The sequence below is a fragment of the Mustela putorius genome, unplaced genomic scaffold (genome assembly GCF_011764305.1).
Source record: "Mustela putorius furo isolate JIRA1106 unplaced genomic scaffold, ASM1176430v1.1 tig00003850_pilon_pilon_pilon, whole genome shotgun sequence".
Lineage (NCBI taxonomy): Eukaryota > Metazoa > Chordata > Mammalia > Carnivora > Mustelidae > Mustela > Mustela putorius.
In genome coordinates this window covers 10,099,832-10,114,594 of record NW_025422002.1, presented here as the reverse complement: position 1 = coordinate 10,114,594, position 14,763 = coordinate 10,099,832, and the positions used below count along the sequence as shown (strand labels likewise).

Genomic DNA, 14,763 nt, shown 5'->3' with positions numbered 1-14,763 from the left:
TTTGTAGCTCTCCTGGGCCAACCCTAGGAGTCTGAGCCACCCAGTGCAGGCAGAGAACCACTGGTGAGACTGAAGGAAATGATCACAAGATTGGGAAGTAGGATCTCTTGGCAGGAAGTAGGATCTCTTGGCGATAATAAAAAGCTGGGGTGTGCAAAGAGGTGAGTACAGCCTTAGCGGGAAGCCCTAGCAGTTGGACAGTTAAGGCTACAGCAGGACCCAAGAGGATAGGAGGACTCTCCAGACTCCTTCCCCACTGTTCAGCAATGTTGCTCAGGCAGGAAAGGAGATGGGGACATTGAACAAGAGTTCCAGCCCAGAACTGCGAGGGTTAGGTCATGGTGCCCCAGCCCCAGGGTAGCCCTGAGGAAAGCCAGGCATGCAGACAAGGGTGGCATGGCAGTCGGCACACACAGAGGACAGGACCGAGCACAGGCATGTGGCCTTGTTAGCCTGGCACCATATGTACCCAGCTGTCTTCATCAAACCCCCTGTGGGGCCAGAGGGGTCATGGTCTTTGTTTAGTATCTAGTAGACTAATCTACACCACTGGCAGACACAGCAGCACTCCAGGTTGAAGGGCTCACCTTCAGAGGTGAGCACACAGGACTCCCCTGGTCAGTGCACTGAGTGGGACTCCTACCGGCCTAGAGTTGATCTGCTTTGCTAGCATGGGGAGGGTGCGCTTCCTCCGCTGCCTGCTTTTACCCATGGAGAAAAGCCAGAAGGTAGGGATAGGGAGAGGGTTCCAGAAATTTCAGGTCTTTTCTTGTAATAGGCCTATGACTTTGGGGCTTAGTTTCCTCACTGTTAATAGACCTGCTACGAGGAAAAGACCTGAAACTTTTGGAACAGTCCATTTCAGAGCCCGTTCAAACTGAGGTAGACTTCACAGCTCATACTCTTTATGCTAAATGCTTCTTTCTCCTTGGAATTTATCAAGGGACTCATAAGTCACAGACTGCTTTGTTCTCTCCAGAAGGGGCAGACATTCTCAAGACTTGAGAAAACAAAGCAATTCACAGGATTCTTTCCTTGTGGGTATCACATAGAAAAAGTGGTACAGGGTCAGCCAGGAAATGCTTTTCCCAAGTGCCAGACCATCCCTCAACCCTAAGGCCCTGCCCAGTATTCAGCTTTATTCTCTTTTAGGGAACACTATTCCTGCAGCACACTCCAGCCACACCTGTCCATCTGACTGAGCACTTCTCAGGTGTACAGAGTCTCCCAAGGTTTGCCTGAACCACACATATCTAGCCTAACTCCCTGTCTTTTCTCCTCACCGCTTCGCCAATCCAGACATGGAATTCAAGAACCAAGGACTTTGAGGATTTGGATCCATCTTGTTAAGCAGAATGTGAGGGCCATGAAGGCTGAGACCCATCAAAGGCAATAGGGGGAGGCAGCCCTCACCCTCTGCCCATCACACTGCCATCAGTACACCTTCTAGATTCCTCATCTGCTAGGGCTCTGGGAAGGAGTCTCAAATCATTCTACAAACCAGCTCTTACTCAAAGATTAATGCATCCTCTGGACAGGGGTAGGCCTGCAAGCTTGTTAAACCCCTCTGCCTCCTGGGTACACTCCCCACCAGGCTGCATGCCAAGGAACTCTGTCCCAAGACACCATCTTAGACACCAGCTCATGGGCCGGAACCCCACTCTCCAGGCTTATTAAGAAGGTAAGGCTAACCACTTCCACCATTAGAGGCTTTGGAGCTCCTCACCTGGGTTTGGGGACCTCCAGGGGACTGCTACCCATCCTGAAAAAGTCAGAATGGTTTGAGGATGAGGAGCTGGAAGACTTGGCTTCCCCCAGCCCCTGGTGGGAAGGCAGGCGGTCCTCCGAGAGCTGTGGCCGATTCCAGAGCACACTCTGTGGAGAGGATGAGTGGCTCTTCCTCCTGCAGTAGAAAGAGTAGGGCTGTTAGCCAAGGCGCAACCCCAGGCAAGCCCTCTGCCCACTTTTACCAAATGTCAGGGCCCAGTCCTTACCTCCACTGGGAAAATGCCATATGGAGATGGGTACACATTAGCATTCCCTCAGGCTCAGCTATGAGCAGCAAGGATTGGGTCTTCATAAGAGGGAATGTTACATCCAAATAAAACACTATACTACTGGCCTCGGAGAACACACTAGATTCCTAACAGCTCAGTAACTGCCTCTCCTTGTAATACAAAAGTTTGAATCATCTGTCTAGAGACAGAGTCATCAGATTCTCAGAAGACTTCACCCTCAAACAAGTTCCCAATTCATAATCATCATATTGAACTCACTGTTTTCTTCTTTTTTCTAACTGGCCCCACACCCCCAAGCAAATGATACAAGGGAGCTCCCCCAGGGAATCTCTTTTAACACCAGCTTCCTCTCACCCCACCCTGTCTGCCCAGCCTTGAGGCTTCTTTCTTAATCACAGGGAGCCCCAGCCCTTTATGTTCCCAGGCCACCACAGACAGTGCCCCTCACCAACCAGATGGCTGGCCTCTGAGGTCTAGGAGAGACAGCAGGGCATGGAGCTGTGCTCTCAGTCCTACTGTCAGGGGCTCCCTTTGTACTTGGGGCTCCCTGGAGCTCGTGGCCCTGGGCCACAGCTGTGAGCAAGCTTAGTTCCAGCCTGGCCCCTCACCAAGATGCCTGAGTCTGTGCTCCTGCAGGGAGCAGCTCCACAGCCTCATAGGTGAAATTCCCGGCAGCTCCTGGGGAGCTCTCCATGACCAGAGAGAAGTCACTGCCAAGGCTGGTAGTGCTGCCACGGTCCTTTCGTCCTGAAAGAAGCAAGTGTCATCAGTCATCACATTATCTTCTCAAACTACTGGTCCCCTAGCTCTTCCACACCATACAGCTGGAAAGAGAAGTTTCTAGAACAAACAGTTCCTGCATGGTCTATACTCAGAAAGATGCACATACGCAAGGAAATCTGTTGGGGCCTAAAACTCACTCAGCATACAGATATCTTCCAGAGTGAAGCCTGCATCACGGGCTGGCAAACTCTTCCTCCTGTAAACAGAAACCAGAATACTGAATTACATTCTGGGCTGGGGTCTTCTTTGTCGTCTCCATGCCCAGCATGCTGCGTGCCTGGGAAAGAAGCTCCAACTCACTGGCAAATCAAGTCCTACCTAAAGTCCTGCAAAATGTCAGGCCACTACTGAAAGGCCAGCAAAGCCTGACTCCTTCCTTTCACCTTGGCCCCTCGGCATTCAATCTGACCCAACACACCTAGGAGCTTGGATTTGGAAGGCAGGTCAATTCAAAGACACCAACTCTCAGAAAGTTTGTAAGGGAACTTCCAGATAAGACTCCTGTGTTTCGGGACGCCTGGGTGGCTCAGTTGGTTGGACGACTGCCTTCGGCTCAGGTCATGATCCTGGAGTCCCGGGATCGAGTCCCGCATTGGGCTCCCAGCTCCACGGGGAGTCTGCTCCTCTCTCTGACCTTCTCCTCGCTCATGCTCTCTCTCACTGTCTCTCTCAAATAAATAAATAAAATCTTTAAAAAAAAAAAAAAAAAAAGACTCCTGTGTTTCCCAGGCTGGAGGCAAACTCTGTTCCATGGTGGTGGGCTGCAAAGAGATGCAGACACACCTCTGCAGGACCAGCAGGAGGACAGCCAGACGAATCTGCTGTCTCAGCCAGAGCTGGGGTGCTGGGAGTCCTCCTATCCCTAGGCTGGCTTTTCACTGCAGCAATGTGCCCTGCTCTCCTAGTCACCAGAGACCACTCCTTTGTCCCAAAGCCTTTCTGTTCACATGAGTGCAGGCTGACCCCAGCCCTGCCTCACAGGCAGAAGAGCCTCTTTCCCCACTGGCTGTCACCAGGAATCCCTACCCTCAGAGGGAAGGCAGGGATGAGACGCTAACTTGCCAAGCATGCGGGGAAGCCAGGCAGGGAATCAGACGGTGAGTGAGACCCTGCCTACTCTTCCCATAGTGGCCCTTCCCAGAGTACCCTGCCCAGTGGGAGAGAACAGGTGTCTCCTCACCTCTGTGTCTTCAAAGCAGAGAACTCCTCAGAGATGATATGCTTCAAAAAATTGAAGCAGAAGAAGAAAATCTGAAGAAACCAAAAAGCAGCACACATGAGAAGACAGCTTTCTCCAAGGAGAGAAATCTAGGTGACTCAGCTCCCAGGAGAGGGGAGCCAGCCACCTGGTCAGCCCCTGATGGACAACAGCCTGCCTCAGGGACCCTGATGGATGTTCTGCTCTATAAATGGTATAAATGGGTGGGAGAGTGTTTGGCAGGCAGGGTAATGTGCCTGGGTTAGGGCAAGGAGGGAAGGAAAAATATACAAGGGTAAGCCAGTGAGTTTTCAAACATCTTCAAATTCAACATGCATGTTCTCAAGCCACTGAAAAGGATAAAGAGAAGGCAGCTTTCCCCGCTCAGCCTTTCCTAAGAATCCCAAGGAGAGAGGTTAACTGGGAAGAACAGCTGGGAGAGAGATTATTTGGGGGTGAGGAGATTAATGGGCACTGAACATGATGGAAAGGAAAGGGATCAGATTTTGTAAGAGGAACACCCAGAAATAGTAGTTCAGAAGAACCAGGGGTGAGGGGCAGCCAAGGTCTGGCTCAGAGTCTGAGATGGGCAGGCGCAAGAGGCAGCTCCTGACCTCTAGCTGCAGTCCCACCACCTCTCTCCTCCCTTCCAGCCAGTGCCCTATCAAATGGGCCCCCACGAAGTGCACACAAAGCAGTCTCTACAGTTTTTAAACAAACTTCCCAGTGATTCTGAAAGGTGTGGTCCATCAAACCCTCACTTGGATAAACACAAACATGGTATCGCAGAGCCCCATATGATTTTCTCAAACAAACACCGACCCCCCACCCCCACCATCAAAAGGGAGGGAGGGTACCCCAGGTTAGGTCAGTATAAAAATGTTGGGTTACATAAAATTAAATAGGTGTCTTCACCACAGACTCTTTAATCTTTAATATGCTAGCGTGCTGTGAACCTCAAGGGCTAGGGAAGAGGACAGAGTGCCGTTTAACTGTTTTGTTTGTTTGTTTATTTTAAAGCATCAGCATCTAGTGTCTGGTAGAGGTAAGAGAAAAGCCCACACCCTGAAAACCAACCCTTCCAGCTGAGGAGACCCTCCTGTTGATGCTGAGAGGTGGCCAGGGTCTGAATCCAGAGCCCAATGGACTTGGCCTCATCCTCTGTCCAGTTTCTGAAGGCAGAATCTGGCTGGCTCTGAGAGTCGGGGAGATGGTATGGAGGGCAGAATGTTCTGGAGTGCCAGTCAGTCTCCAAATGAGAGGCTGCAAAGGGGCTTTATGTGCTGTTTTCAATGCCAAAGTCACTGCCTCTGACAGAGTTCATGGAGGCCTCTGAGGAACAGGCTTATGAGCTCTGCAGCCCTGGCAGATGTGATAAGCACTCAGAAGAAGAGATTTAGAAGGGGAGAGGAGCTGCTGAGAGGGAGGAACAAAAGGAGGAGGCACAAGATAAGATGCTTGGAAAGAAGGCAGCCTTAGTAGTGTGAGAAAGATGCTTCAGGAAAACAGGGCGGGGGGTGGGGATGGACAGGGGGCAGAAGAGAAAGCGCTAATGCTATGTGACAGCTCCCACTCTGGGCACCTAGACTCATTCTTCTTTGTGAGGAAGCATGATCAACACCAGGAGACTCAAGGTGAATCACATTACTCAAGGTCACCAAGTAATAGGTGGGACAAGCAGGGTTCAAACTCAGGTCTGAGTCCAGATCTGCATGCAAGGAAAACAGGCTGAAAAATAAGCATACCAAAGAGGCAAAGACTGCAAAAAGTAGAAAAGGATGGGGTATAGAGAAGGCAGAGAGAGGAAGAGGGGACAGTGCCCAAAGAGTAAGGAGATCCTGGAGGCTGGCTGGCTGTGCCTGGTCTGGGTCTGTGACTGGTGTGGATCTGCTCCCTGGGCCGACGGGGAGCAGCTGGGCAGGACCCTGCTTGCTTGGCTAGCCCTGGGGCTTAAAAGTTGCTGAATGGTGTGAATAGGAAAGAGAGACTGGGAAGAGCCTCTGGGCTGTAACTGTAGGGCTGAGGAGCCCAGGAAGGGCTTGTAATTTCATTCCATAACTGAGTGCAGAAAACAAGATCATCCATATGAGAAAGATGGCAGCAAAACCAAGGAGAAGAGGACTGACAGCTGGAGGTCAAGGCAGCCATGTGGGAAAGCGTTATTCTCTACTGCACAGGAGAGGAACAGAGGCTCAGAAAGGGGGCTATTGTGCTGATGCTTTTGTGGCCATGCTGCCTGATCCCTGCACGCACTAGGCAAGGAACTGCCCACTATGTGTGGACGCCAAGCAGGATGTCATGCTGTTGCTCTCAGAGCCTCAGCATTTGCTCATGGTACCCACCTCCTCTCCTTTGCTGAGCCGATCTACCAACATGTGCCTGCAACAAGAATGCAAGGAGGTCAAAGCGAACAGCGCACCAGACAGGAGGGCAAAAGGGGACAAAAGGGAGTTACGGGGACAGACCATGGCTTTGGCACCACAATCTCAGATGGGGCCTGATAGGCACCTTCTGTCTTTCCCAAGGAGGTAGAATTGTCTTTACCTCTAACCCTGTCACAGGAGCCACCACACCCACATACACACAGAAACACTGTTCCCAAGGCATTGTGCCCACCCAACAACCTAACATTCCCCGAAGGCTTACCCAAAGAGGAACCAGTCATAGGCCACGGTTAGGTAGAGGATCTCAGCAGGCTTCAGGGATGTGTGGATAAGTCCATCCTGGAAGAGACCAGAGAGACATGCTAAGATTAGAAAAATGACTCCCCATGACAAAGCCCTCTTCTAGTCCCATGAGCTGAACTGCAACTACAGACCCAGTGACAACCGAGCTGCCCAACAGTCCCCAAAATAGTGTTAAACCTAACACGTGCTCTGAACACCTGGGGTTCCTCACTCCAAATCTCTTAACTTCTGGAGATAGTCCTACTGCTCCCAGAGTAGATCTTGGTAGATCCTTGACCCCACGGCCCAGCCCATCCATACTCACAGCCCACAAGGAAAGGCGTAGGAGAGAGATGAAGAGGGGGGTCCGATCCCAGCCTGAGATACAGTGTACCAGCAGCCCGCTGTCATCTATTCAGGAGCCACACAACAGGAAACCCAGAGGAAAAGCAAATATGGATGCATGAAAAGAGGGCATGCCACCACCCTGGTCTGGTATCAGAGAGCCATACCACCCTCAGTCTCCCTCCTCCTGGTGGGCCTCCCCACGAGTCTTCTACCACCTACTCCCAGAAAGGGGTAGGTAGAAGGCACTTGTCTCTGTGCACACCATTTCTTCTTTCTGGCTACTTTCTAGAAAAGCAGTACTGTTTGGATAGTACTGCCCAAGTCATTTAGGTGGGGCTGACATGTACATCCCTACCCAGCATTTCTCAGGGGTCCCTACAGATATTTTGGAGGAAGACAATTCTTCAGTGTGCAGGGCTGTCCCAGGAACTGCAGGACATTTGGGACTCTTGGCTAACATGAACCAAATGTTAGCAGACTTCCTCCAGTTCCTACAACACCCATTTTTCCAGAAGCCCCCTTCCTCTAGTTCCTACAACACCCTGTTCCCCAGAAGCAGTACCACCCCAGGTAGAGAACCACTGCCTAACCCCAGAGGTAGGCATGTGCCCCTTTTTGTACTTGGTCACAGCGACAGCTTCAAGGATGGGCACTTGACCTTATCTGGGTCAATGAGCATGAGCTCTGGGAGAGGCTCTATCTCTCTTCTGGGGGAGGTCAGATGGCAGGAAACAAATCAAGAATGGTTACAAAGCTAATGAGACAGTGGGTATGAGAAACAAGAAGATTCTTTGTGAAATTTCTTCAGCACCTGGCTCTGCTTTGGGGCTTTCTTGGTTATGTAAGCTTAATACATTTCCACTTCTTTAAGCAAGAGCAACCCCACAGAAGTCTTGACTGGTATCGATGAGTTAGTCAGTCCACCCTAGAGACCCTGAGCATGATGGACCCATCCAATCAAAACACCCAAAACAGCTGCGCCAGAGATCAGGCCCTCTAGGGACTTTTGTATATGCCCATTAAGAAACCAGAACTGATTTTTCTCTCATCTTCCTGAATTAGAAGAGGTAATTCTGGCCCCACACACAACACTGATGATCAAAGGTCAGCTGACCTAGTGTAGAAACACCATGCATAGTTCAGATGGTAATGAGCTCACAATTTTGTTTTATTAGGTTTTGAGGACGTGGAATAAAGCTGCCAATGGACAAGGGAATCCTTAAATCCTTCTCCCATAAAGCAAAAGGTAGGTGTGTGACCCCCCAAAAACATATTCACGGTATCACGACATGGGAATACCCAGAAGATCCAATACTTGAGGCCTCAGGCACAGGCAGACTCACCATCGCTGTTAATTATGGAAAGCAGCAGTTTCAGGTAGTTTTGTGTTTGTTGCACCAGGTCCCAACTCTGTTAAAGAACAATAAAAGAGGTCTTGGAATCAATATGTAACTCAGACTGAGAACTTAAGGTATTTAAAAAATAAAATCCAAGGGTTATTCTTGGGCAACAAGTACCCCAGCATCTTGGTCACAAGTCATAGACCCCAAATCCCAGATAATCTGAGATTTCACTCCCACTCCAAGAGCTCCTCCCTCCTCTCTCTGCACCCTCACCCTGTGGACCACCCTTACCCTGCATTCTAACATGATGTGATGGTGGAGTAGGAAGCCATGCAGGGGCCTGGGCAACTCAGAGCCCCACACCCAGCAGCAGTAGACACACATTAGCCTCATCTAAGCCCTGGGCTCCCAGCAGGCTGTCTAGGGAGTTGATAGAGGCAAACAGAGAGTCCTGAGCCCGTGACCACTGGTGCCAAATGGAAAGAGCCATTCTTTTACCTGCTATCACATCACAGAAAATATCAACCTTCAACCTCCTCATCAACCATGTTTCATTCACTTTTTACTGCTATTTACTATATACTCCTTTCTTTCTTTCTTTCTTTTTTTTTTTTTACAGATTTATTTATTTTAGACAGAGACAGAGAGAAGAGCATGAGTGGGAGGGGGAGAGGAAGAGAGAATCCCAAGCATGGAGCCCCATGCAGGCCTTGATCTCACGACCAAGATTACAAACTGAGCTGAAACCAAGAATAGGACCCTCAACCAACTGCACCACCCAGGCGCCCCGTTGTACTTGTCTTTTAATGAACAGTAACTGCAATCTGATTGGCAGACAAAATCTTTTAAAACAGGAGGCCCATGAGTTGTGGGGGCGGAGAATGAAAAATAAGAAAAACTGCAAAAAACGTATAGTATAGTAGTTTGTACTAGCCCAAACAAAAAGTCTAAACCAGATGCTCTGAAAAAGTCTACTGGAATTTGGAATTCCATGGAAGGGCCTGACCCAGTTCTGAGGCTCCTTTACCCCCATCTGGGGACAGCCTCCCAACATAACTGCTTATAAGTGTCCTGGGGCTATGTGGAGACGCTAGCTCGTGCCAGTGAGAGAGCATTTCCTGGGGGAAGGTGAACACGGCACCTGTAATTGGAATGGTTTTCCCAGGAATTTAAAACAGGCTCATTTACCTGACCCTCCCACAGTCCCTGGAGAGTTATGACCTACTTTCAGCAGCTCTAGAGACGGCCGCTGCAGCACTGCACTAATAAAGTCATTACCCATAGTAGCACAGGGGTCTTGTCCCTCATCTGGCTCAACCTGTCGTACACACCATTGCCAACAAATTTCCTCTGAGCTGTGAATCTTGCAGGTGTGGAAAAGCAGGAGCAGACACTGGGGGGAGGCAAGAACTGTGCAGCAGCACAAAGCCCAGGGAGGTCAGGTAAGCCAGGGAAAGGCTGCAGCAGCCAGGAGAGGGCAGGAAGTGACCAATAGCTGTGGCCTGCAGAGCTCCAATAACCATGGTGGCTACTGGAAGGGGACATCAAGGACCAAGGAGAGGCAGCAGATACACTGTGCCCAGTGTTGGGGTAGGAACCGCAGGCTCCCAAAGTCATATAGCTAATCTGACCTGGGGCAGAATCCAGCCCTGCCAGACTGTGAGATTCACATTTATAGTCACATGCTATACTGAAGGGACTTCTCTGATAGCAGAGTATGAAACTAAAGTTTGAGGGGACTGCAGAAAGTAAGGAAGATCTGAGAAATGCACTAAAATCTAGACTCAGCACTAATTCTCTCCTCCTAAGTGCTCCACGAACAAGTCTCTGGGGACAGAACTCAGCACCACACCACTGCTTACGTGTCTATGCTTAGAGTACTCTTCCCTGTGGTTGGCAAACTCCTATTCATCCTTCAAACGCCCAGCCCTATTATCTTCCACTGAGAATTCAGAAGCCACTGGTCAATACCTCTACTACCCAGGTGATGGTTATGCTGTTGCCTTTTTTCCTAAACTGAGCCCAGTGAGGGCGGAGGCTGTTTCAGAATCTCTGCGTCTACAAGGCCTAGAGCTTCGGGACTAGAAGGCATGTGTAGGATGTTACTTCTCTGACTGTTCACGGCCAGGGGCCAGCTTGAGGAGAAGCAGACACTGGAATCGGGTCTTATGGCACCAAAAGAATGAGCAGATCTCTAAGAAATTCACGCCAGTTACATGGAGGGCAGCAACACATACAAGTACTGCCAGAAGTGTTCCTGCACTCGTGAACATCACTGAGGGCCTGCTCCTGAAAAACAGCGGTGTCCACGATAGCCCCAGCCTAAAATGGCCGTAGGAGAGGGAAGAAGTGAACTTCTGCAGGTGTGCTGACTAAAAGGAGACCTGTGGGATCCTGTAGGATCATGTAACCAGCAAGCTGAGCCTATTATGAACCACAGGGACCAGTAGGGGAGCTTCCTGAAGGTAGTGGCATCCATATAAGAGGGGAGGGAAAGGAGAAAAGCTTTTACTGGCAGAGAGATCAAGCAGCACATGCAAACCTGGAGGGCATTCTTCCCTAAGGGGCTGAAAGGAGGTCAGTGTGGCCGGAGAAGAGGGAAAAGACGGCTAGTCACAAGCACAAGGCTGGACTGTGTGGAGCTGAGTGGCTCACTAAGGGTCACTTGGCTATACTCTGAGGAAAACAGGAAAGTCAGTCAGTGCAGTCTCAGGAAGGGGTGACAGTGATGATCTTGTTCCATCACTTGAGTATTCCTATCTGCCAGGGCCTGTTCAAATGCTTTACGTCCACAGTTTCCAGCTCCCCCTCAATGTGGCGCCCGTTCAGACATGAGATGCACCCAAATGACAGGAGCCCTGACTAGGCTGGTGGTACAGGAAATGAAGGCAAGAAGATGTGAAGAGTTTCACCAAGGGCAGAGATTTAGAGAACTGATGGGACCTAGCAATGGATATGGGAGGAGAAAAACTCAAGTTTTGACTTTGAGCATCCAGGTAAAAGGTTGAGGGCCTGTGATGCTGTCAGATGTGGCCAATTCCATTTCAGACAGCTTGAGTTTAAAGTGGATGAATGAAGGGACACTGGTAAGAGGTGATGTAGATGTGGATCCCCAAGAAAGGCTTGGCCCAGAATCCTGGGTCAGGTGATAACAATGGGCTGACGGAGTGGACAGTAGATGAGGTCACCTGGGGGAGATAAGGAGGAGTAACAGGGAGTCCTGGACACTCACGCTGAAGGGGCTGACAAGGCAGAGCAACACATACCTGGCTGAGGAAGAGGATGGTAGGAGGCCCAGTGAGACCATGTGGCTGAGCAATGCCCTGCCTTCCTACTTTTGTGCCTAGAATTTTATTAGTGTTCATGCCCTTGAGTTAACAGGCTAGCAGCCCACTTCTGAATTATCATCATTAAAATTGATCTGGCATTTCAGTTAAGATTCACTTTCATAGAAGGACCATACTTGAACCTTGGCACAACTCTGAAATGGGTGTTGTCAACTCTACTTTTAGAGGAAAGTGAGACGACTTGCTCAAAACCACAAAGCCTGGAGAGAAGGGCCAAGCAAGCTCAGGCCTAGATCCAGGGCCTTGAGATACTAAGCAGAACTACTCCTCATATGCAAAGGACTCCTTCCTAAAGAGACAGACATCCTAAGCAGTGTCAATACATTAAACCCCTATTCGCACCTTTAGTGAAGTAGTTCATCAAGCCCAGTTTATGCATCAGAAGAATACTGCCAGAGGGGCTCCTGGGTGGCTTGGCCGGAATGAGCATCCAACTCTTTGTTTCAGCTCAGGTCATGATCTCAGGGTCATGAGCTTGAATGCTGTGTCATGGTCTGTGCTCAGTGGGGAGTGCCTGAGATTGTCTCTCCTCTCCCTCTTCCTCCGTCCCCCTGTCCCCAGTGTGCACATGCACATGCTTGCGCACTCTCTAAAATAAATCAATCTTAAAAAACACGGGGCGCCTGGGTGGCTTAGTCGTTAACCATCTCCCTTCGGCTCAGGTCACGATCCCAGGGTCCTGGAATGGAGCCCCACATTGGGCTCCCTGCTCGGCGGGGGTGGGTGGGTGGGGTGTTGTCTACTTCTCCCTCTCCCACTCCCCCTGTTTGTATTCCCTCTCTCACTGTGTCAATGTCAAATAAATAAATAAAATCTTAAAAACAAAACAAAACAAAAAAAACAGAATGGTGCCAGAAAGAAGAGTAAGGGTGGCCAGGGGTCGGGCCCACTTGACACCTCTGCATACAACAAATTAAGAAGGAAATCTGCCAGTTCCTTTGGCCACTCAATCTGTCTACTACCTAGGACTTGAGACCAGGGGATAGGGTCCCCTAAACCATTTCTTCTCTAGGCTTCCGGGGCACAACAAAAAACTGGCTTGCTCTTCTTCCTAAGTTCCCTCTTGCAGAAGTACCTGCATAGAGAACATCTGATACCACTCTAACTCATTCGAATAGTTATGCAGTTATCAACTTTGTAATCAAGGGCTGGTGTAAAAGATAAGCACAGCCTCTGCCTTTACAGACCACTTACAGACCAGACCAGCTGCCTAATTGGTGTTCCTGGCCTCTCTGCCAGAGGGAGACCTCAAGGCTAGATGGGAACTGCCCAGACCCAGGGGCAAAAAAAGGGAGGGAAACAGATTTGTTCCTAAGTAGGCGCTGGCTTGGCCTGTCTGGCTTTAGGCTCCGCGCCAGTTTCTATGCTGAGGATGCCCAACCCATGGTTCCCCATCCTCTGGGAGCTCAGTCTACCAGAGATGGAAAAGCAGATCTCTACATCAGTGATTACAAATCAGTGGAAAATTCCATGACAGATATGCCCAGGGTCAATGGAAATGCAGATATAGGCATCCAACCCTCTGGAGAGAGGGGAAGGGAGGTACACTGGAGAAGTCTACCTGGAGTGTACATTGGAGCTGAATCCTAAAGGCAGTGTGGCAGCCAGATAAGATGAGGTGAGACGTGGCAGTCAGGCAGAAGGAATAGACATGGAGAAGGCAGTGGGGAGAGCAAGGCTACTAGTTCTGACTGAGGCAAGTGACAAGGAAACTGCTGATGGCCTTTAGGTTTCTACACTGGGCTAAACATGCTTAAGACTGGGGCTCCTTCCATGGGGAGAGGGGAGAGGAGCACAATAGAAATAATTTTAAAGTTTCTATAATCAAACGAGGTCAGACAGCTCTGCACTTCCTCTGGCAGAACATGCATTTAAAAGGAAAAATGAAAAAAGTCACTAAAGCCCAGAGCTGGAAAAACAGACTCCATGAGGTCCTCTGGAAACAGAAGCTGCTGGTAGACATAAACCTTTGAGTGAGTCATGATCAGAAAGCTTTGATTTTCTGGGCCAAGAGCAAATCGGGAGAGAGCTAAATGGATAAGCAGCTCCTTCTTTCCTAGGCTGTGTGTGAGAGGTCAGAGGGCACCAGCTGGACCTTCTGGTATCTGCATGAAGGACTTCTGGGGCAGGCATCAGGGATCCCCTCCATCCCCCTCCCTTATCCTGCCCTGCTCCAGTCAGGCCCCTCACCTGATATTGGCTCCAGTCAATGTTCAGAGAGGAAGTCAGGAAATCAGGGATGCTCAGTGGGGCATCGACATAGTCCTGGGGGTATAAAGACACTTGTGAGATGCAAGAGGCGAGCAGGAGAAGCCATGGTGACAGGCAGGTCATAACCCTGAAGCTGTGGCCACCAAAGGCAGGCACAACATCCCTCCACAGTGCTTGCCTTCTCTGGGCCAGAAACATATGCTGCCCTCGAAGGGACAGTTTTAAAATCAAAGGGACTAGACACTGCTTCCAAGTGGAGTTTTCCAGTGGGCCATTCTAGTGTTTGCTGCCAAAACAGACATGATGAATCTACAGTCAGCATCCAGCAGGCTCCCGTGGCCGGCTTCTGCCGACTGGGAAAGGAACAGAATGCTGGTCCCACTTTTTACGCAGATGGTAGAGCAGAGAGGAAGGATATTTCCTATCCTGTCCCTGAAAAAAAAAAACCTTTGAAGAAAGGGATAAATTAAAAGGGGAGAGGAAAGCATATATGAGAACTTCAACATGTACACACAAAGACAAGAGGGAGGGAAAATAATGATACTCATCCATGGCAGAGAAGAGAAAGGAAAAGGTAGCTGTTTTCCTCAAAAAGACTGCAACCTGTTCTCCATGCCCTCCCTTTGCAAAGAAATGTTAAGATGATTGTTGATGATTGTTACTGCTCATACCTGCTTCCAGTTAAAAATGAGCCCTTCAGCCATGTAATCCCGATCCTTATATTCCTTGAAAAATTCACAGCCTGGAAAAGAAGGGCAGAGTTAAGACATCACCTTTGCTAGCCCAGTTTCCTGAGATGCTAAAGGACCAAAGCAGCTACCAAGTCATAAGCTTTTCCATACTGGTGGG

At 49.7% G+C, this 14,763-nt stretch overlaps 1 protein-coding gene across 6 annotated transcripts in view; it reads right to left on the bottom strand.

The window, feature by feature from the left end:
* MTMR14 (myotubularin related protein 14) overlaps positions 1–14,763 on the bottom strand; it is a 45,966-nt gene that overhangs the window by 9,167 nt on the left and 22,036 nt on the right. For all 6 annotated transcript variants that reach the window (XM_004738456.2, XM_013054232.1, XM_004738458.2 and 3 more), the window contains exons 8-17: positions 14,586–14,656; positions 13,894–13,968; positions 8,357–8,423; positions 6,991–7,076; positions 6,646–6,722; positions 6,342–6,378; positions 3,982–4,052; positions 2,939–2,997; positions 2,627–2,765; positions 1,727–1,903 (exon numbers count right to left, since the gene is read on the bottom strand). In XM_004738456.2, the coding sequence (XP_004738513.1) occupies positions 1,727–1,903; positions 2,627–2,765; positions 2,939–2,997; positions 3,982–4,052; positions 6,342–6,378; positions 6,646–6,722; positions 6,991–7,076; positions 8,357–8,423; positions 13,894–13,968; positions 14,586–14,656 (859 nt within the window). The remainder of the gene's footprint in view (positions 1–1,726; positions 1,904–2,626; positions 2,766–2,938; positions 2,998–3,981; positions 4,053–6,341; positions 6,379–6,645; positions 6,723–6,990; positions 7,077–8,356; positions 8,424–13,893; positions 13,969–14,585; positions 14,657–14,763) is intronic.